The sequence below is a fragment of the Scyliorhinus canicula genome, chromosome 15 (genome assembly GCF_902713615.1).
Source record: "Scyliorhinus canicula chromosome 15, sScyCan1.1, whole genome shotgun sequence".
NCBI lineage: Eukaryota > Metazoa > Chordata > Chondrichthyes > Carcharhiniformes > Scyliorhinidae > Scyliorhinus > Scyliorhinus canicula.
The window spans coordinates 130076390-130098601 of NC_052160.1; the positions used below are offsets into that span (position 1 = coordinate 130076390).

The window sequence follows — 22212 nt, forward strand, 5'->3', positions numbered from 1 at the left end:
AATCAGAGAATCATCAATATCAGAGACCCCTTACCCCCTCCCCCCTCCCCTTCACAATCAGTCATTCCTGCCTGGAAGCTAAAGAGCAGTATGGACAGAAACAGTGAAACATCATTGCTTTTTTACTCGCATGTTCCTTACACCTGCTGCCTCAGACAAAGGTGTAGAAAGCAACAACTGTTACTTCATAGAAATCCAAAATCACATCACAAGGCTTTAAGCTCTCTCAGGTCCTTTAATCTGCAAGTCTTCTATTTGCTTTCACAGAGACAAAGCTTTTAGTAGGCTGCAATTGACAGGGTAATAGCTTCAAGGCTTCCAGGTGCTGCATTGTTTATTTTCATTTCCCTTCATGCTTGAATGCACATCAAGAACCCTGCTTTGAACCTAACGTCAATGTTTATAAACATCTAGGAATTACGTGCTTTCACTTTCTCTTTTCTCAGCAGAGAGCACTTAACTGTGTTTGATGTGGTCAGGAGCTGTCAATCATAGGGAGGGTCTCTGATATGTGGGTGTCTCTGATATGGGGAAGCCTCTGTTATGGGGGTCTCTTGTGGGATGGTCTCTGATGGGGGGTCAGTGAGGCATGTCGGGTCACCCTCATATGTGCGTGCTGTGTAGCGGGGGGCAGCATGTCTGGCTTGACCCAGCAATTTCCATGGTAGGGAGGGGGCTGAAGGATGCCCCTATTTGTCAGCATGGGGTGGGGGGCAGGATTTGCGTTGTTGCGGGGGAAGGGTCCAGCCGCTGGACCATGCCACGGGTCCTCCGATAATGGGATTCAGAATGGAATTCCTTGCTATCCCAGTCATGCATGAATTTGCATGCTAGAGACAGTGAATCCCTTCAGGGTACCCTTCATTGTGCCAGAACAATCTAGAAGTGATTCAGTTCCAGCAATCTCCCAAACGGAAAATGCAGCCCATGATGATTACACAGGCTGCATTCATTAGAGTGATGAACGGAAGGCTTTGTAATACAAATCCAGAACAATAAGAATAGAAATTATAGATTTAAAATGAGGACAGAATTAAATCTGGATGACTTGGTCCACTTATTGTTCACCCGTCGAGATTCTCCACATGGTACCCTGGGCAAAGTCATAACACTCTGCCTTTATACTGGAGCACAGGGACTTTCCAAAACATATTAAATGTTATAATTAATTTAAAAGAACAGTTCTGAGTAAGGTCACTCAACCTGAAACCTTGGGTGTGTTTTAATGACCTCTTCGCGAACAACATGGTGTCGGGACGAGGACGTTGAATTTCGCGAGAAGCCTCATGAGACTTGACAAAATTGCATTAGGCTCATTTAAATATGCGTCTGCGGTATTCTCCCGGTGTCCAGGACCTAATCTGGCGCTGGCCCCATAACCCTTGTCTATCATAAATCTGACTATCTCTGACTTGAATAAATTCAATAACCAGCCTCCTCTGCTCTCCGTGGAAGTGAATTGCACAGACTAACAAATCTCTGAGAGAAAATAATCCTCCTCGTCCCTATCTTAAAATTCTCCTTATCCCCTCTTATTCTTAAACTGTGTCCCCTAGCTCTGGTCTCCCCCAAGAAACAGCTGCTTGGTATCCACCTTGTCGAGTCCCCTCAGGATCTTAAGGGTGCGATCTACCGGCCGTGTTCCACCGGAATCTGGGAGGGCTTCGGCCAGTAGATCCTGGGGGAGGCCTCCCTCGGGATTCCTGGTGGCTGTATGTCTCGCATGAACCAACAAGATCTCGTGAGACATCGCGATCTGGATCCTGTCCACAATGGGCAGGGCCCAGTCTGCCACGGCTCAGTGAGTTTAAGAACCCACTTAGCCGCACTGATGCCGAATCGAACAGCTGCCCGTCATCTCTCGGCCTCGCCGAGGATCCCTCAACCGGATGCCGTTCAGTACTGGTACCCACACATGGGAACCAGGCGAAATGGTACCTGGGGGGGTCTTTCAGGCAATCGGAGGCCCCTGGGTGGTTGGCCTCCAGGCAGAGTGGTTCCCTGGCACTGCTAGTGCCAACTGGGCACCTTGGTACTGCAGCCTGGCAGTGCCACCTAGGTGCCAGCCTCGCACTGCCGTGGTGCCCAGGTGGCACTGGAAGGCTGGCAGGCGAACCTTGCCAGGCGCAAGGCTGGCAGTGCCAAAGTGTCAAGTTGGCATTGTGTCCAAGCTGGGGATCGGGCCCGGGGGTGCCCTGCCTGTATGAGGTGGGGTGCGGGGGTGGGGGCCCGAGGATTCCCCCAAGTTGAGTTGGGGCGTTGGGGGGGTTGCATCGGTGGGTCGAGAGATTTAAAAATGGCGTCTCGATCTCATCCTGCACTGAGGAGCTCAGCGCGTTGGAGTTTCACAGCGCAGGAATTGAAGCTAACTGCGGCCTCAGGGCGTGTGTTCCTTGCCGGAGCATAGAACAAGACAGAGTCCCATTACTTTGCCTCGAAGCACCTGAAACGACCCCGCTAATCCCGCCCAGAATGGAGTCTGTTTATTTTGGTTAGATTGTGCCCTATATGTTTCAATCAGATCACCTCTCACTCTTCAATCTCCATTGGGTATAGGCCCGACATGTTCAATTCTTCCTCATAAGGTAAACCCCTCAACCCAGGAATGAGTCAAATGGACCTTCTCAGAACTGCTTCTAATGCAATTATATCCTTTTTTACAAATAAGGAGATCAAAACTGTACACAGTATTCCAGATGTGTTCTCACTAAGGCCCTGCACAGCTGCAGTAAAACTGTCCTACTTTTATATTCCATTCCTCTTGCAATAAATGTGGTACACAAATGAATTTGAGTGGAAACTCGAGCAAAATAAATTTGCATCTTGACAGGGATCTCTTTTCTGGGGGATCTCTGGGAGGGGATCTCTTTATTTAAGGGGAATCTGGGCGGCCTCTTTATTTTGGTGGTCTCGATGGGGGGGTGGGGGTATCTGGTGGAGGTGGGATGGGCAGGTCTTGAATTATGGTGGAGGCGGAGTGGCCCTTGGATGGACTTTGGGGGCAACTCCCATAAAGGTTTACCCCCTCAGGGCCACACATGTAGTAACTCTCGCCCACGTGATTCGCGGTCCAGAGGACCGGAGAATCGCACGGATCTGGATAATATGGCACCCAGGCTGTTTAGCACAGGGCTAAATCACTTTTGAAAGCAGGCCAGCAGCACGGTTCGATTCCTGTAACAGCCTCCCCGAACAGGCGCCGGAATGTGGCGACTAGGAGTTTTTCACAGTAACTTCATTGAAGCCTACTCGTGACAATAAGCGATTTTCATTTCATTTCATTTCATTTCAAGTGGATGCAAATGAGTCATTTGCATCCTCCGGCTGGTGCCTGGCATAAACCTTGATCCCGATGCCAGCAGGAGGCTGGAGCATTGGAAACGGTTCGGCGCCCGGCCCCCATCCAGTTTTCTCCCCAGTGCTGGATTCTCTGCCTCACTCTGGTGCAGCACGAGGAGCAGAATTCTGCCCATTAAGTCTACAACCTCTCTCAAGTGGAGATGCCGGCGTTGGACTGGGGTGGGCACAGTAAGAAGCCTTACAAAACCAGGTTAAAGTGCACCAGGTTTGTTTTGAATCACTAGCTTTCGGAGGGTAGCTCCTTCCTGAGCTGAAGGAGCCTGAGGCAGGAGCTGCGCTCCAAAAACTAGTCATTCAAAACACACCTGTTGGACTTTAACCTGCTGTTGTAAGACTTCTTACTAATCTATCTGAAAACAGACTAAGCATGCATTTCAATCAGTGCAACCTTTCACTGATTGGTACAAAGTAAAGGATATGCCACATCAGATGGCGTAGGCAATTCCTCACTAGAAGCTGTAGGAATCGAGATTGTAAGAGGTCGCTGACTGGCTTGTAAGATGTGGAGCTGTCTTTCCTTTATAAGCCAAATGGTGGCAAGGAGACAGGACCAGGATCTGGGATTCCCAGTGCCGGGAGTACTTGCTTTTCTGGGTGGGACTGTGACATAAGAACATAAGAACTAGGAGCAGGAGTAGGCCATCTGGCCCCTCGAGCCTGCTCCGCCATTCAATTAGATCATGGCTGATCTTTTGTGGACTCAGCTCCACTTTTCGGCCCGAACACCATAACCCTTAATCTCTTTTTTCTTCAAAAAACTATCTATCTTTACCTTAAAAACATGTAATGAAGGAGCCTCAACTGCTTCACTGGGCAAGGAATTCCATAGATTCACAACCCTTTGGGTGAAGAAGTTCCTCCTAAACTCAGTCCTAAATCTACTTCCCCTTATTTTGAGGCTCTGCCCCCTAGTTCTGCTTTCACCCGCCAGTGGAAACAACCTGCCCACATCTATCCTATCTATTCCCTTCATAATTTTAAATGTTTCTATAAGATCCCCCCTCATCCTTCTAAATTCCAACGAGTACAGTCCCAGTCTACTCAACCTCTCCTCATAATCCAACCCCTTCAGCTCTGGGATTAACCTCGTGAATCTCCTCTGCACATTCTCCAGTGCCAGTACGTCCTTTCTCAAGTAAGGAGACCAAAACTGAACACAATACTCCAGGTGTGGCCTCACTAACACCTTATACAATTGCAGCATAACCTCCCTAGTCTTAAACTCCATCCCTCTAGCAATGAAGGACAAAATTCCATTTGCCTTCTTAATCACCTGTTGCACCTGTAAACCAACTTTCTGTGACTCATGCACTAGCACACCCAGGTCTCTCTGCACAGCAGCATGCTTTAATATTTTATTGTTTAAATAATAATCCCGTTTGCTGTTATTCCTACCAAAATGGATAACCTCACATTTGTCAACATTGTATTCCATCTGCCAGACCCTAGCTCATTCACTTAACCTATCCAAATCCTGCAGCAGACTTCCAGTATCCTCTGCACTTTTCGCTTTACCACTCATCTTAGTGTCATCTGCAAACTTGGACACATTGCCCTTGGTCCCCAACTCTAAATCATCTAAATCATGACATGGCTTGTCAGAGGATATTGGCAAAGCTGAATGACTTCTGATGCATTAGCCTTTGCAAGGGACAGCTGCTGTGAGCTCCACTATATCTCGCCACAAGCTGCCTAGATGCCCAAAGACAGTAATTTAAAAATGTATGCCTGATTGACTGACAGAGAGCAGCCAGGATGTCTGACCAATGACATGTAGTGGCTGAAATCTGTTGGCAAATGTTACAGGTGGGCAGCTACGGGGCACTGAAATGACCCTTGTCCCTGTCTAGTCCATTGTGGTTAGCTGCTTACCTAGAAAACCCTAGAAATCTACATGTTTGGGCCCCAAGGAATATCTTCGAACTGGTCCTCCAGATCCTCAGACTTTCTCTTTCTCCAACCTCGCTGCTAACCTGAGTCTTTACTTGCCTCTTCCGTGTCCCCACAGGGAGTTGGGGCTCACTTCCTGGTGCCTCTCGCCATGGCTTGGGTGAGGGGTGGGGTCGGTGGGGGGGATTGGCCAGAAGAGCTGCTACGCAGACCGGCTTCCACTCATATTCCTCTTTGAGCATGATTCGTGAAAAGCTCAGCCGGATTAGACATTCCGTCTCCCGAAACTGTGAGTGTTTCCCTGGGGAGGAGGTACTAAGCTCATTGTTGATCCTGATGACCCTGGATAACAGTGTCAGTGTCTGGCTTTAGCAAACACTCTCCTTTTCATCCCAGTCCAAATCCACTTTGTTGTAAACACCATCAATTAGAAGAAGCTCATCATTTTCTAAATCGTTTCTGTGTAAAAGCGGTGAACAGACAATTCCAAATAGTGACTACACCAAGCAGAGAATGTATGAAACTCTCCCAACATAAGAGGTAAATAGAATCTATAATAAACCCAATGCCAAGATTGGCTCTCCAACAGACAGTGCAGATGTAGGCACATACCAAGTGTTTGCACACATATAGACATGTACAGAGTCTCAACGCACAGAGACATACAGAGTCATAAGCACAAAAAGGGCAGGGACCTCATTTAAATAGATTTTAATGAATTTAAACATTATTAATGGGCCCCCTGCCATATGATACCCCACCCGCCTCAGTAATATTCATACCTGACTGACGTGATGACAGGTTTGGCCAAAGGTGAATCAGTCGAGGGGATCAATCCGCGTGCGCAGATGTAAGTAGAGCCCTTGGGGAGGGAGGGACATTTTCGTACACTGTCCCCTGGCACAGGTTGGCATTGCCAGGTTGGCACAGTGCCAGACAGTGGTGCAGACACACTACACACACACTTCGCACAGAAATACACACACACTACACTCGCATACTACATACTCACACTACACACACACAAAAAACTCACTACACACACTACACAAGCACGCTACACACACATGATACACAAGCACACTACACATGCATACTACACACGCACACTACACACACAAAGTACACAAACTCACTACATACACAAACTACACACACACTACATACACACTATACACACACTACACATACACTACACACGCACACTGCACACATAAAGTACACAAACTCACTACACACACACAAACTACACATGCACACACTACACCCACATGCAACACATGCACACTCCACACGTATGCACTACACACATACACAGGCACACACTATACAGATACAAACACACACACTACACAGAAATACACACACGCACACACTACGCACACACACAATACGGACACACAGCTACACACACATTATTATGCAACACACACACATACACACATACTCTGAGTGATCAGAGAGAGTGAGGCTCTGAGTGCAGTGAAAGAGCGAGGCTGGGGGCAGCACGGTGGCGCAGTGGGTTAGCCCTGCAGCCTGACGGCGCCGAGGTCCCAGGTTCGATCCCAGCTCTGGGTCACTGTCCGTGTGGAGTTTGCACATTCTCCCCTTGTCTGCGTGGGTTTCGCCCCCGCAACCCAAAGATGTGCAGGGTAGGTGGATTGGCCACGCTAAATTGCCCCTTAATTGGAAAAAATTAATTGCGTACCCTAAATTTAAAAAAAAGAAAGAGCGAGGCTGGGAACAGAGTTTAATAAGGAATGTTTGAGCAGGTTAGACGTTTACTCAGTGGAGTTTTGAACAATAAGAGGTGATTTTAATCAAAACGTATAAAGATTCTGAGGGGTCTTAAAACAGTTGATGTTGGGAGGATTCTCTCCTTTGTGGTAAATCTAGAACCAAGGGACACAGTTTTAGAAAAGGGAGTTGTGTATTTATGACAGAGATAAGGAGGTATTTCATCTCTCAGAGGGTCATGAAAATTTAGAATTTTCAACCCTGGAGAGCGTGGAAACTGGGTCATTGAATATACTTAAGGTCAAGCTAGACAGATCCTTGAACGGCCTGGGAGTCAAAGGTTATGGGGAACAAGCAGGAAAGTGGAATTGTGGCCAAAATCAGTCATGATTTTATTGAATGGACGAGCAGCCTACATGATCCTTCTGCTCCTATTTGTTATGTTCTTTCAGTTAAACAGCATGAATATAAATAAATATCTCCAAATTGTAAGTGTTGAGGTTGTTCAGTCAGATGTGAAGGAACTGCAACAGCGCTTGAGTAGATTTGCTTTGAATGGACACGGGCGGCACGGTGGCACAGTGGTTAGCACTTTTGCCTCACAGCCGCCAGGGACCAGGTTAAATTTCAACCTTGGGTGACTGTGCTGAGTCTGCACTTTCTCCCCGTGTCTGCGCGGGTTTCCTTCGAGTCCTCCGGTTTCCTCCCACAATCCATGTGGTAGTCACCACCGATGTATATATTAGGTGATTTGTGGTAAGGCCCTGTACTACAGGTACGGCAGTAGTTCCCTGCCTGCTGGCTCCGCCCAGTAGGCGGAGTATAAATATGTGTGCTCCCAGTACAGCAGCCATTTCGCCAGCTGCTGTAGGAGGCCACACATCTTAGAGTAATAAAGCCTCGATTGTATCCAACTCTCGTCTTTGTGTAAGTGATCGTGCATCAATCCAAAGATGTGCAGGTTTGGTCGATTGGCCATGATAGCTTGCTCCTTAGTGTCCAAAGGTGTGATGGTTACGTGAGGTTAAGATGATGGGTGGGGGGAGTGAGACGAGGTAGAGTGCTCTTTCAGAGGGTCGATACAGACTCAATGGGCCAAATGGCCTCCTTGTGCACTGTAGGAATTCTACGGTTCTAACAACTAAATTTTACCATGAGCATTGGGAACTCGATTCAGGGGGTGGTTTCTGGATTGTAAATCCACTTGAGGCGGCAGAGCGCCTTCTGGCGGAGTTTTACAAGTAGTGGCCAATTAGCAGGTGGTCTCTGCATTTGCTGCTCAATGAGGGACGGTGGGCTAGGGAGGCAGAAGCTCAGGTCAGTGTGGCCCACCGCACGCAGGCCATCAACATTCACTCTCTGACTCATGGCCCTGCTCCTGAAACCCAGGCAACAGGATTGGCAGGTGACGACGGAAGTCACCCATTAGCATCAGGGGAGCGAGCGACTGAGGCTTCATTAGTTCCATGAAGATCAGAGACATCCATTCCTGGGAATTCTACACCCAATGGCAAGACTTTGACATGGGAAGATTTGCCTTTTCCTCCAAGAAGCCTCCATCTGTAAGGCAGCCTTGACCTCTTGCTGTGCAGCTGCCACTTCTTATTTGTCCGGGGTGAGACACACGAGCAAGGGGCCGGAGCCATATTGGCAATAATCACTGCTAAGTGTCTCCTTAATTAGCTTGATTGCATTGCCACTGCCGTCAGGCAGGTTGGCATCACTAATGCCTGTCCAAAAAGGTGTGAGGAGGGGGGACAATTTTATAAGGCCAATCTAATGCTCTTCACTGGCATTTTTTCCGCCCTCACCTCCAACTCCAGTGGCAGTAAAGTCGGCATAGTCCTAGATGACCATAGGCTACTTTCCCCTTTGAGGAAGTGGAGTGGTGTAACGACAACAATCTCTCCCTCAATGCCGGCAAAACTAAAGAGCTGGTCATTGACTTCAGGAAGCAAATTACTGTACACACCCCTGTCAGCATTAACGGGGCCGAGGTGGAGATTATCATATCATAGATTATCATAGAATTTACAGTGCAGAAGGAGGCCACTCGGGCCATCAAATCTGCACCGGATCTTGGAAAGAGCACCATCCTGGAGGTCAACACCTCCACCCTATCCCCAAAACCCAGTAACCCCACCCAACACTAAGGGCAATTTTGGACACCAAGGGCAATTTATCATGGCCAATCCACCTAACCTGCACATCTTTGGACTGTGGGAGGAAATCGGAGCACCCGGAGGAAACCCACGCACACACGGGGAGGATGTGCAGACTCCGCACAGACAGTGACCCAAGCCGGAATCGAACCTGGGACCTTGGAGTTGTGAAGCAATTGTGCTATCCACAATGCTACCATGCTGCCCAGGGTTAGCAGTTTCAAATTCCTAGGGGCACACATCTCCAAAGATCTGCCCTGGTCCACTCACGTCGACGCTATCACCAAGAAAGCACAACAGAGCCTGTACTTCCTCAGGAAACTAAGGAAATTCAGCATGTCTACATTAACCCTTACCAACATTTACAGATGCACCATAGAAAGCATCCTATCGGGCTGCATCACAGCTTGGTATGGCAACTGCTCGGCTCAGGACCGCAAGAAACTTCAGAGAGTCGTGAATACCACCCAGTCCATCACACGAACCTGCCTCCCATCCGTTGACTCCATCTGCACCTCCCGCTGCCTGAGGAAAGCGGGCAGCATAATCAAAGACCCCTCCCACCCGGCTTACTCACTGTTCAAACTTATTCCATCGGGCGGGAGATACAGAAGTCTGAGAACACGCACAAACAGACTCCAAAACAGCTTCTTCCCCATTGTCACCAGACTCCTAAATGACCCTCTTATTGACTGACCTCATTAACACTACACCCTGTATGCTTCATCTGATGCCAGTGCTTATGTAATTACATTGTATGTCTTGTGTTGCCCTGTTATGTGTTTTCTTTTATTCCCTTTTCTTCCCATGTACTTAATGATGTTTTATTAAAAAAATAATTTTTATTAAGATTTTCAGAAACATATCAAAAACATAAAATAACAGCAAGAAAACCGTAGTAACATCAACAAAATGAAAAAACACAATAACCCCCAAAACCAAACCCCCCCCCCCCCCCCCCACAGTAACAACAAAAAGAAAAAATAGATAAGCACCCGACATATTCAATAAACACATATACACATTTCTCCCTTCCCCCGCAACAAACCCCCCCCCATGTTGTTGCTGCTGCTGCCGGCCCATTTTCCTACCGTTCCGCCAGGAAGTCCAGGAAAGGCTGCCACCGCCTAAAGAACCCCTGCACTGATCCCCTCAGGGCAAATTTCACCTTCCCCAATTTAATGAACCCGCCATATCATTGATCCAGGCCTCCACGCTTGGGGGCCTCGCATCCTTCCACTGAAGCAAAATCCTCCGCCGGGCTACTAGGGACGCAAAGGCCAGAACCCCGGCCTCTTTCGCCTCCTGCACTCCCGGCTCCACTGCAACCCCAAAAATTGCGAGTCCCCAGCCTGGCCTGACCCTGGATCCTACCACCCTCGACGCCGTCCTTGCTACCCCCTTCCAGAACTCCCCCAGCGCTGGGCATGCCCAAAACATATGGGCATGGTTCGCTGGGCTCCCCGAGCACCTAGCACACCTGTCCTCGCCCCCGAAAAACCTACTCATCCTCGTCCCGGTCTTGTTGCTTAATGATCTGTTTGAGCTGCTCGCAGAAAAAGACTTTTCACTGTACCTCGGTACACGTGACAATAAACAAATCCAATGAGCTGACAGGTGGTGATTTAACTTGAGGATCACCACACCTCAAGCAAGGGGCAAGGTTGAATAACCTCAGCCAGTACGGAGACTGCACTGATGGCCTCACTCTGCATCACAAGCCAGCGGTCTAGCGAACTAAGCTAAACCAGCCATCATATTGCATTGTACACAAAGAGAGCTGAGGGTCGGCAAATGCAAGTTTGGCTGAAAATATGGAAAGTAGGTTGTTTATAAGGTGAGTCGTGGAAGGGCTCAAGGAGGGTGCTTCAGGTATATGGCGAGTCAAGCTGGTGAGGAGGTTTAACCTTGGGATCACAGGAACCAAGATGGCCCAATGGGACCAGGTGCAAGGGGCAAGCAAAGGGTAGAGAATGGAGAGGGGTGCGGTTTTGGAGGATGGAGGGAGGAATACAGAGAATGGGGGAGGAGCGTCAAGTGTGGTGAAGGGCAAGGTTGGTTGAAGATGTTCATTGTATATTAATTGCATTTAATTGTATGTAGGTGTTGGACATTAACTGGGGAATCACTTGTGCTTCTCTTAGTAGGGATTGACTACAACTCTGCTGATTGAGTTTTTAAAAAAATATTTTTATTCTCCTTTTTCACATTTTCTCCAAAATTTACACCCACCAACAATAAACAATAACCAGTAACAAATATGTCAATCCCCATGTCAATAACAACGATTCCATCCTCCCACCAAACCCCAAACATTAGCCCGCATGTTCACACAAACAAATGACAAAAAGGAATCAGGAATCACCCATAGCCACCATTAACACACACTGCCCCCCCCCCCCCCCCCAACTAATGTTCAATGTTATCCAGTTCTTGACAGTGCAAAATTAATAATGCCCATGAATTGTAGAACCCCTCCATCCTTCCCCTCAGTTCAAACTTAACCTTCTCAAGAGTCAAGAATTCCAACAGGTAACCCCGCCACGCCAGGGCACAGGGTGGAGAGGCTGCTCTCCAACCCATCAGGATCCGCCTTCGGGCGATCAACGAGGCGAAGGCTACAACATCTGCCTCCGCATCCGTTTCCAACCCTGGCTGGTCCGACACCCCGAATATGGCCACCCGGGGGCCCGGGTTCAGTTTCACGTGCACCACTTGAGAAATTACCCCAAAAGCTACTTTCAGTAATCCTGTAGCTTTGGACAGGACCAAAACGTATGAACGTGATTAGCGCCCTCCCCCCCCACCCACCCCCGCAACGCTCACACACATCTTCCACTCCCTCAAAGAATCGGCTCATCATCGCCCTCCTGAGGTGTGCTCTGTAACCACCTTCAGCTCTATCATCCCCAACCTCGTGCACAAGGTGGTGGCATTCACTCTCCGAAGCACCTCACACCAGTACCCCTCCTCCATAATCTGCTGATTGACTTAAGGGATGCATGCTTGTAATGTGTATCTCTGCAAATAAATGTTTACAAAAGTGTGTAAAGATTGGTTTCAGTTTTATCCTTCATCATCAGACTTTCTCGAGTATAATTGAGGACCAAGGATGGGTAGGTTGGGGGAATGAGGTGACTGGAGGTTTGATGGAAAGGGAGTTATGTAAGGGGGCAACACGTGAGGAGGACATTTGAGAAATTGCATCCAGATATAACACAAACATACGTATGGTTCTCAATTCTGGAATGGCTGGGATTGAGAGAGGGGCAAGTGAGGTGACAATAGCCAGTTTTTCTGTTTGACGAGGTGTGGGGTTTGAAGCTAAGCTGTGGAGAGAACAGGACCGCATGATTTCACACAGTCAGGTTCAGCTGAGTGAGTGGTTGGGGGAGAGGGCCAAAGTCAATGGTCGGGGAGCTGAGGGGGGCCAAAAGGAATGGATTCCATTCTCCTAGTGTTCAGATGGAGAAAATTCTGACTGATTGACAGCTATTTGTCACAGCTCGACAGCAGAGAAGTGGTCCTGGGAATTACAGAGAAACATTTTAAAAAGAAAATTTAGTGTACCCGATTAATTTTTTCCAATTAACAGGCAATTTAGCGTGGCCAACCCACCTACCCTCCACATCTTTGGATTATGGGGGTGAAACCCACGCAAACACGGGGAGAATGTGCAAACTCCACACGGACAGTGACCCAGGGCCGGGATCGAACCTGGGTCCTCGGCGCCGTGAGGCGGCAGTGCTAACCACTGAGCCACCGTGCTGCCCATTACATAGAAACATAGGAATAGGAGAAGGCCATTCAGTCCCTCAATCAAGTTCTATCACTCATTTAGATCTGTATCTTGGCTCCATCTTCCTGCTTTTGTTCCAACGTCCTTAATACTGTTAATCCAGCAACAATATAGAAATTACAGTTAACACTGCGCCCTCCCCCCCCCCCCCCCCCCCCCCCCCCCCCCCCCCCCCCCCCCAGCCCCATTTCGAGGAGAGAATTCCAGATTTCCACTATTGCCTGTGCGAATAAATGCTTCCCGACAACACCCCTAAATGGCTTGGCTGTAATGTCGTGCTGGCTGCCTATAAACGTAAATATATTGGCCAAGAGGTACCATACGGGCAAGGAAGGTGGTGGTGAAGGGGCGAGTGAGAGGAGATGGAGGAATTTCAATAAGTTAAAGTGATGGGAAATGAGGAATCATTACCCAAGATATTTGAGCTGTGTCCTCACGAGAAGGAACAGAACCATCCAGGGAAAACCCAACACAGCCCGTCAGCAGAAGAGAGGTATTGAAGGGGCATTCCATAGTTAGGGGTGCAGGACATTACAACAAGGAATAAAACGAACCTGCATTTCTATAGCACCTTATAATAATCTCAATCCATCCCCAAGTGTTTCACAGCCAATGAAGTACTTTTGAAGATTGTCACTGAGCGACTGCATTGTACACTAAGGCGGCGTGTGATTCATATTGGCACCAAAGACAGATGTGGAAGGAGGGCTGGGGTCCTGCAGGCAGCACTTAGTGAGCTGGGGTAGAATCTAGCGAGCAGAACCCCAAAGGCCATAATCTCCAGATTACTCCTTGTAATACGTGTTAGTGAGAATACAAATAGGAGGATGTAGCAACTGGAGAGAGAGTGCAAGAAGGAGGGATTTCAATTCCTGGGTCATTGGAACCACTTCTGGGGGAGATGGGGGATCTGAGTAGACTGGAGGGGTTGCACCTGAATAGAACTGGATTAATGACCTTGCAAGGTGCTTTGCTAGCGCTGTTGGGGAGGGTATAAATGAACCCAATGCGTGTGGGAACTAGGTAGTAATATTGACGAGGCAAAACAAGGTACAGAGAATGGGGAGAGCACTAGTATAGGAAATAGTATTTTATTAGGAAGGGTCAAAGTAAGAGGGAATGTAATAAGGTGTAAAGTAGGTTTACTATCCTTGTATGACAATGCATGGGGTGTGGTAATTAAGGTTGGAGAACTGTAGGTGTATATCGCCATGTGGCTATATGACAGAGACACAAACAGAGAGAGACCTGACTCAAAAAAGGGCAGGACTGTGTGCTAAATATTCCTGGATACAAGGTGTTCAGGAAAGAAAGGGGAGGAAGGAAAGTATTAATGAAGGAGAACATTGAAGTCATGGAGAGAGGGGGTGTCCTAGAGTGGTTAAGGGCAGACTCTATCTGGCTAGTCCTAAGAAACAACAGTGGCACCATTGCACTACTGGGTGTATTATATAGGCCACCAACTAGTGGGAAAGATGCAGAAAGTCAAATTGAAAAGGAATTTCCCAGGAACTTTCTAGATGAGTACATCTCTAGCCCAAAATGGACGAGGCATTGCTGGATCAGTTCTTGAGAAGGAGCTGGGTCAATCAAATGGATCAGGTCATCTGGGAACATTTAGGGAATAGTGATCATAGTATCATAAGGTTTTGGTTAGCCATGGAAAAGGACTAGGACCAATCCAGAGGAAAAGTAATTAACTGGGTGAGGGACAATTTCATTGGCGTGAGAACGGACCTGCTCCAGGTAAATTGGGATCAAAGATTGGCCAACAAAATCTTAATAAAACAATGAAAGGGGAGAGAGTTTGGAAGGGGAGAGAGTTTGGGTTAGAGTCAAGTTTCATTAACACAAGGTGGAAGGTAAGACAAGCAGACCCAGATCTCCCTGGATGATGGCAGTGATAGAGGATAAGATAAAGCATATAAAGGCTGCACATGATGGGTGTCAGGTGGATGATACAATTGAGAACTAGTTTGTATATAGAAAGTGAAAAGAAATAAGAGAAGCAAAGGTAGAGTATGAGAAGAGGCTGGCAGCAAACATAAAACGGAATCCCAAAATCTTCTCCAGGAAGTCTCATGGCACAATGTGAAGTGACCCTGCCTCTGAACCACTCCAGGAGCTGATGGCCAAGAAGGTGTGTTTATAATGCAGTCAAACTTGCAAAATCCTTCCGAATACACAAATGGTTGGCAGTAAGAGCGGGAGAGACACCTGGTCAGCCACACTTGATGGGGAGTGTCACCCCTCAAGCTATAAGACCCTGGTGACAGACTAGTGACCTGTTCCAGGAATAATTGACTATGGAAACAGGCAAATGTCTGCCTTTGAGCACCACTGGGTGCAGGAAGAAAATTGGAATGGAACGAAAAAAAATCTTCTGTAGGCTCATAAATAGTAAAAGGGTAATAAGGAGAGTGGGGCTGATTAAGGACGACAAAGGGAATCTCTGCATGAAGGCAGCAGGGGGCATGGCTGAGGTATGAAATTAGTTTGTGACATGTCTTTACTAAGGAAGAAGCTGCTACCCAAGTCATAGTGAGAGAGAGGGTTGAAGATATTGAATGGACTAAAAGTTGATTTAAAAAAGACTGTAAAAGGAGCATTTAAACTAGTGTAGCAGGGGGCTAGGATCAGATAGGTCAGATCCAGATCAGGAATATGGAGGTGGAACATTCCCTATTGATATAGAAGATAGTGATAGACTTGGAATTACAGGGGAAGCAAAGTTTTAAAAAAGTGTCCAGCAAGGGAAGTTGATGGGATTAAACTGTATATACTTCAATGCAAGGACTATTACAAACAAGGTGGACTAGTTAAGGGCACAGGTAGATACATTACAGCAGGATGTCATTGCTGTAACGAAAACCTGGCTAAAGTAGGGGCAAAATTGGCAACTCAGAATCTCCGGTTATAGAGTCTTCAGACATGATAGAATGGGAGATTTAAAAAAAGGGGGGGAGGGTAGCACTAATGGTTAAAGAATCCATTCCAGTTGTGAGAAGGGGTGATTTACTAAACGGGTTAACAAGCGAGGCTTTATGGGTTGAATTTAGAAATAGAGAAGGGGCAGTCACACTACTGGGAGTACACTACAGACCCCCCAAATAGTGAAAGGAAGATAGAAGGACAAATTTGTAGGCAGATTTCTGTCTGTAAGAACAACAGGGTAATAATAGTCGGAGACTTTAACTATCCCAATATCAACTGGGGTTCAAACAATATAAGGGGAACTGAGGGAGAAAAGCTCTTGCAGTGTGTTCAGGAAATTGTTTTCAATCAATTAGTGACAAACCCAATGAGAGGAATTGCAATTCTAGATGTAATCTTGGGGAACGAAGAACGGCAAGTAGGTGCAGTGACAGTTGGCGACAATATGGGGGATAGTGATCATAATTCAGTTAGATTCAGTATTACCCATGGAAAAGTCAGAGACAAAGCAGGAGTAAACGTTTTGAACTGGAGGAAGGCAAATTTTTCAGGATTGAGAAGGGACTTAGCTTTTTTTTTTATAAATTTAGATTACCCAATTATTTTTTCCAATTAAGGGGCAATTTAGCGTGGCCAATCCACCTACTCTGCACATTTTTGGGTTGTGGGGGCGAAACCCACGCAGACACGGGGAGAATGTGCAAACTCCACACGGACAGTGACCCAGAGCCGGGATCGAACCTGGGACCTCAGCGCCGTGAGGCGGTTGTGTTAACCACTAGGCCACCGTGCTGCCCCAGAAGGGACTTAGCTGAGATGGATCAGCCAACATTGCTAAAGGATAAATCAATGGAAAACCAGGGGAAGCATGAAAACGTGAGATCCTAAAAGTGCAAAGTAAACATGACCCGTCAAGAATAGGAGTGGTACTGCCAAATCTAACCTTTTCCCCCCCTGTTATCTAAACCCCCCCCCCCCCCCCCCCCCCCCCCCCCCCCCCCCCCCCCCCCCCCCCCCCCCCCGGTTATCTAGAGGAATGCAGGGGAAGATCAAACAGAAAAAGAAAGCATGTGATAGGCATAAAGAACTAAGCACCGCAGATAACCTAGACAAATATAGGAAATGCAGAGAGGAAGTAAAAAAGGAAATAAGGAAATCAAACAGAAGACGTGAAAAAAGATCAGCAAGTAAAGTTAAAGATAGCCCAAAGATGTTTTGCCAATATACTAATGGTGAAAGGTTAGTTAAGGAAAAAGTGGGATCTATCAGAAATGAAGAAGGGAATTTGTGTGCAGTTGCAGAGGGCATGGAAAGGGTCTTAAATGAATATTTTGTGTCCATGGTTACAAAGGAAAGGGACGATGCAAATATAGTAGTCCTGGAGGGACAGTGAGGTATTGGACGGGTTAATCATAAAGAGAGATGAAGTACTCGAAGGGTTGGAGTCCTTGAAAGTTGGTAAGTCGCCAGGGCCAGATGGATTGTTTCTGAGGCTGCTGAAGGAGGTCAGGGAGGAGATAGCAGATGGTCTGAGGATGATTTTCCAACCCTAACTGAATGTAGGGGAGGTAGCGGAGAAATGCAAACGTAGTTCCATTGTTTAAAAATGAATCAAAGGTAATGCTATAAGCCAGTTAGTCTTACGTCAGTGGTGAGAAAATTAGTAGAATCAATTCTGAGATTTAATTCTTTGAGGAATTGACAAGAAGGGTTGATGACAGGGCAGCACGGTGGCCTAGTGGTTAGCACAACCGCCTCACGGCGCTGAGGTCCCAGGTTCGATCCCGGCTCTGGGTCACTGTCCGTGTGGAGTTTGCACATTCTCCCCGTGTCTGCATGGGTTTCGCCCCCACAACCCAAAAATGTGCAGAGTAGGTGGATTGGCCACGCTAAATTGCCCCTTAATTGGAAAAAATAATTGGGTAATCTAAATTTTTTTTAAAAAAAAGAAGGGTTGATGATGGCAGTGCAGTGGATGTGGTAGACAAGGATTTTAGCAAGGTGTTTGACAAGGTCTCTGATGGCAGATTGGTCAAAAAAGTAAAAACCCATGGGATACAGGGTAATGTGGCAAACTGGATAAAAAGTTGGCTTAGTAACAGGAAACAAAGGGTAATGGGCGATGCCCTTGTGAATGGAAAGATTCATGAATGTGGTGATCCACAGAGCTTAGTGTTGGGACCCTTATTTAGATACAAGTGTTGTGCCAGAGGACTGGAGAATTGAAAATGTTACACCCCTGTTTGAAAAAGAGTGTAAAGATGAACCCAGTAACTACAGTTTAACTTCAGTGGTGGGAAAGCTTTTAGAAATGTTAATTCAGAACAAGATTAACAGTCGCGTGGACAAATGTGAATATTTAAGGAAATAGCCAGTTTGGATTTGTTTAGGGCAAATCATGTTTAAATAAATTGCTTGAGTTTTTGATGAGGTAACAGAGATGGTTAATGAAGGTAATGCAGCTGATGTGGTCTACATGTACTTCAAAAAGATAGTGCCACAGAAAAAAAACTTGTGAGGAAAGTTGGAGCTGATTGTCTAAAAGGGACAGTAGGTACCATGGATACAGAATTAGCTGGTTGACAGGGAACAGAGAGTTGTGGTGAATGGCTGCTTTTCAGACTGGAGGAAGGTATAGAGTGGGATTGAGTTAGAAGCCTCATATTAATGACGTAGACTTGAGTATACAGGGTAGAATTTCAAGACTTGTGAACGACACAAAACTTGGGCGTACTGTGAATTGTGAGGAGGATAATGATAAAATTCAAGAGGACACAAGCAGATTGGCGGAAGGTGCGCACAAGTGGCAGACAAAAGTGTGAAGTGATTCATTTCGGCAAGGTAACTGAGGAGAGACAATATAAAAATAAGGGAACAATTTGAAACGGAGTGCAGGAGCAGAGGCACCTGGGGTGTATATGTGCACAAATCATGAAAGGTTGCAGGGCAGGTTGAGAACGTGGTTCATAAAGCATACAGGAACCTGGACTTTATAAGTCAGAGTATGAGGTACAAAAAGCAAGGGAGCTGTGATAAACCCCTAGAGAGCAATAGTGAAGCGTCTACTGGAATACTTCCGATCATGACACTTTATGAAGGATGTGAAGACATTGGAAAAGGTGCAGCAAAGATTCACAAGAATGATTGCAGGGTTGAGGAACGTCAGTGACGTGGATCGATGGGAGAAACTGGGACCGTTCTCCTTTGAAAAGGGAAGAAGAGATTTGATAGAGGTGTTCAAAATCATGAGGGGATTCTGGAGTGAATAGGAGAAAATGTTGCTGTTGGCAGAAGGATTGAGAATCAGAGGAATGGATTTATGCTGATTGGCAAACAAAGCAATGGGAAAATGAGGAAATATATTTTTACGCAGCGAGTGGTTAGGCACTGGAAAGCTCTGCCTGAGAGCCTGCTGGAGGCAGATTTAATCATGGCTTTCAACGGGGGGGTTGGATAATTACCTGGAGAGGAAATATTCACAGGAATAGGGGGGAAAGACGGGGGAGTAGGACTGGCTGACGTGCTCTTGGGGAGAGCAGATACGATGGGCCGATAAACCTCTTTGTGCTGTAACCATTCTATGATTCTATCAAGTGGTCACCACTGTAATTTAGGAAACACGGCAGCCAATTGGCACACAGTAATTCCCAGAAACAGCAATGTGTTAATGATTAGATAATCTGTTTTGTTGAATGTTGGTTGAGCAATAAATATTGGCCAGGGCACTAGGGAGAGCTTCCCCCTGGTCTTTGAAATAGTACCGTGGGAGCTTTTCTGTCCGCCAGACAAGGCCTCGCTCTGACGTCTCATCCGAAAAGACAACCTCTGGATCTCGACTGTATCCACGACCTCCAGACTGTGAGGTGACTGAGACATGGCCGTTAGCAGAAAGGTCGGGGGGGGATTAACAAGGATAAGGCTTCACCGTCCCAGTCACAGAGACTGATATTTTGGCTCTCTCCAGGCAGGTCACGGAGTCGTGAGCAGGTTGGTCAGGGAATGAACAAGGGTTTAAATAAGAGTTGGGAACAGTACAAAGTATTACACAGCATTTGCAACACAGAAATAGGCTGTTCAGTTAAATTGGTCCACGCTCGTGCCTGAGTTCACATAATATTCCTTCCTCCATAACCCATTTAACCTTATCGGCATATCCTTCTATTCCTTTCTTCCTCATGTATTTATATTGCTTCCCCTTCAAAGACACCTACGCCAAAAGCCTCAGCTATCAATGAGAAAGATCCATATTCTCACCGCTCTCTGGGAAAGGCTGTTTTGTCCTGAGTTTCCTACTGAATTTATTTATGACTCTCTCATATTGAAAGCTCCAAATTCTGGTCTTGCCCACAAGTAGAAACATCTTTTCCAGTCTACCCTATCGTGTCACTTAACAATCCTGAAGGTTTCCCTCCGCTCACTCTTCAGCTTTCTGTTTTCCAAAGAAAATATCCCCAGCCTGTCCAGCCTTTTCCGAGGTTATAACCTTCCAGCTCCGGTATCCTCCCAGTAAATATCTTTTGCACCATCTTTAATGCCTCTATATACATTTTGCAACCTTGAAATAAAAGGACTCCCCATCCCACAAACCAGTCAGCAAAACAAGAGCAAAGGATTTTGGCCATGATTTTGAATGAATTAGACTTACCACCAGGAAGATTCCACTCGTGGCGTCAATGTGAGTAATATTAATATAAAGGCAAGGTAAAGTCTGGAGCAGGTACTAGTCCCATCATTTCCTGCTGTCCTATTAATCTGCCTCACACCGTATTGTCCAGAGGTATGGGTCATTTTCCAGTGCAGCCTGGATTCCTCAGCTCTGGTCCGCCCAGACATTGTGTTTTAACAACAAGAAAACCTCCCACAATCTTGCAGAAGATCAACAAGGTTTGTGCACAAACAATTCTTCCCGATATCTTCAAATTGTCAATGGTTGTATTTCAAAAAATCCTCGCAATTTCAACGTACTGAATTCATCCTCTGATGTGGTCGGATTTTCATCCTCTGAGCTGACACCTCAAATTAATCTGTAAATTTCCCTTTTGTAAAGTCGGGGCTGAGATGAGCGATCGTGGCTTTTAACTGAACGTTTTTTTTCTTTCTCCTCTCTCTCTCTTTCCCCTCCTCTGTGCTTTCTTGGTTGCTGAGACAGGGAGCACCTTGTTCGGATCTACAGTGAAGCACTGGCAGTGTGCGACTGTCTCTGTTCCTCTCCTTCTGGGTTGAGTCGATAACAGTGCTGTGCCGTAGAAGAGCCCTGGCACTCTTAGCTGTTGACTGGCGATCTACTTGCTGACACCAAGGCTGGGGCTAGAGCTGCAGATTCCAAAAAGCACCACATCCCCACCTGCTGGAGTAAAATTACACACTCTCACACACGCAGACACACAGAGTTCAGAAGATGTACAAAGGCTTAAATACCTAATACTAAACATGTTGCACCTGGGTCCTAGAGCCCATAGGAATATGTTGAACATGCTGCACTTGAACGTTACTTGCCAATAATGCATATTTAGAATATGATGACTTTCTTTTAATAGCCACATTTTAAAAACTTGCATATATATACATATATATATAGGATGACCTCAAAATGTCCCAAAGCAGTTTGTAGACAAATGAGATACTTTTGAAGTGTAGTCACTGTTGTCATGTGGTAAAAATGGCAGCGAACGTGCTCACAACAAGCTCCCACTGACAGCAACGTCTTCAAGACAGAATAAACTTTTTTTTTTAATGATGCTTGCTGAGGGATAAATGCTGGTTCGGACACTAAGGAGAACGCGCCTGCTCTAAATCCAAATATTGACATGAGAGGCAGGATTCTCTGGTCCCGCCAGCCAGCCGGATTTTCCAATGCCGCAGAAGTCAATGAACTTTTGACTGGCTTGTCACATCTGCCATGGTGGGGGGGGGGGGGGGGGGGGGGGAGGGCAAAAATCACAGGTGAGATCGTTCACACCCTGAGGGCAGAAAGCACCGTGCATTAAGACCTCACTCAAACAAAATGGCGCCTCCGACAGGGCAGTACACCCTCAGTACTGCACTGGATGTGCCAGCCTAAATTATGAGCTATAGACCTCTGGAGTGGGGCTTGAACCCATAGCCCTCTGACACCAAAGCAAGGGTGCCATAGTTGACATGCATGCAATGATATGGGTTATCACATACAAATGCATGCTTCCAATTTAAATTTCAAACTGACTACAAGTCATTGAACTGGAACAGCTTGAATTTATACAATACTGCAGGTTCTTGGAGGACTTCACTTTAACGTAAAATGCTGGAGCTTTCTGACTTTTGTAATGCAGAAACAGATTGTCAACGGGATGG

The 22212-nt window shown here is 46.6% G+C and overlaps 1 protein-coding gene across 1 annotated transcript in view; it reads right to left on the reverse strand.

Annotated features, from left to right (window-relative positions):
• wnt2bb (wingless-type MMTV integration site family, member 2Bb) overlaps nt 1-21240 on the reverse strand; it is a 72327-nt gene extending 51087 nt beyond the window's left edge. Inside the window, exon 1 of the mRNA XM_038820722.1 lies at nt 20528-21240. Coding sequence (XP_038676650.1) covers nt 20528-20715 — 188 coding nt within the window. The 5' untranslated portion in view covers nt 20716-21240. The remainder of the gene's footprint in view (nt 1-20527) is intronic.
• Nucleotides 21241-22212: the final 972 nt, after the last annotated feature.